This window comes from Morone saxatilis, unplaced genomic scaffold, assembly GCF_004916995.1.
Source record: "Morone saxatilis isolate NCDOM2014 unplaced genomic scaffold, NCSU_SB_2.0 Contig11, whole genome shotgun sequence".
Classification (NCBI taxonomy): Eukaryota; Metazoa; Chordata; class Actinopteri; family Moronidae; genus Morone; species Morone saxatilis.
The window spans coordinates 30311409-30312884 of record NW_023339663.1 but is presented as its reverse complement, the minus strand read 5'-3'; the positions used below and the strand labels follow the sequence as shown (position 1 = coordinate 30312884).

Here is a 1476-nt window from a genome sequence, read left to right as displayed (position 1 = left end):
CTTCTTTCAATGAAGAAATACTTTCCAGCTCTGATAGAACCATTATTGTGCATCACACTTAGTGCCCACCCCCGCAGCTACCAGTACTGTACTGTACTGTACCTGCCACAAGCACATAGCTTAAAGCCTGGCAAGATGGATTCTCGTGTGATCTTGTGAGTCCAGCTGCCTCTGGAAGTTAGTTCTGTCCTTTCACAAAACCACATAAACATAATGTCAGTGTTAGGATAAAATACCTTTTTGGTGACAAACACCAATAATATGAATTTGGATTTTGTGTGATGAAAATTCATGCAATGCTATGTAATCCATTTTTTGCACAGAGGTCAGCATTTCCCTTGAGTTTGTATTGTTACTATTATTGTTATGTCAGTCTGTAAGTTTATATCAATACATACAGGTCATACAGTACAGTGTTTTTGCATAAGGAAAGTCTTCAGACTTGTGTTGTGAATAAAGATACATTATATTGACATTCCTGTGTGTTTGCAGCACCACCTGAAGAAGCTGGAGGGCCGTCGATTAGACTTTGACTATAAGAAGAAGCGTCAGGGGAAGATCCCAGACGAGGAGATCCGGCAGGCTGTGGAAAAGTTCGAGGAGAGCAAAGAGCTGGCCGAGAGGAGCATGTTCAACTTCCTGGAGAATGATGTAAGAGAGGATAGAACTTCTACAATAACAAATGCACCATAGGGAGTATTGAATAAGCTTCTGGTGAAGGGCCTGCTGAAGCCAAGTGTGCCGAATAGTAGCCAACAAGTTTGTGCACTTGATCTTGCTTCGTGTCTGTGGTGCCTCCACTTTGCTGCCTCACTTGGGTGGCAGGCTACCATTAGCAAGTTAGTCTGCAGATCTGTTGTCTATTTTATACAAAGTCGTCACAAGCTCACTGCTTTTCAGGTGCTTTGTTGTCTGATTGTCCATTGCTCCATGCTTTGCTCGCTGGTGTCTTCCATTTTAGTAGTAAACAACATAACATTACTAGCTTAGCTTACTGACAGGTCAAAGGGGCATGCCATAGGTCAAGCTGATAGTGGAGCACCCTCTGCTGGATCAGAAGGTGAACTACTTTTCAAAAAGGTCATAACACTTCAAAAATTAACCACATTCCAATGAATTTTCTAATAAAGAGTGTCAGCCCTGTGAGAAACTGTTGACTCTGGACAGGTCAGTGTCAGCTGGGATCTGCAGCAGCCCCCTGCGACCCTGCAAAGGATCAGCAGTTATAGATAATGAAAGTGTAGGAAGCTTCATAAGTAGTCGTACTCTGGGGCATTAGTGTCTTAAGTTCTATAGTATACTGTGAAACACTTGATACATTTCAGGCCCTGATTACCTCATACCCAACATAACATGTTCATCAAGTTTATCTGCTGCAACTATGACAAAGTTTGGCAAGAAAGATGTAATTGTGTAATTTGTATACTATAAAAGATCATTTGAAGGCACATTATATTTTTTCTACAGTTGTTCCTT

At 41.5% G+C, this 1476-nt stretch overlaps 1 protein-coding gene across 1 annotated transcript in view; it reads left to right on the top strand.

The window, feature by feature from the left end:
- sh3gl3a (SH3-domain GRB2-like 3a) overlaps positions 1-1476 on the top strand; it is a gene marked incomplete in the record, with an annotated part of 43249 nt that overhangs the window by 34028 nt on the left and 7745 nt on the right. Inside the window, 1 exon segment of the mRNA XM_035652424.1 lies at positions 493-651. Coding sequence (XP_035508317.1) covers positions 493-651 — 159 coding nt within the window.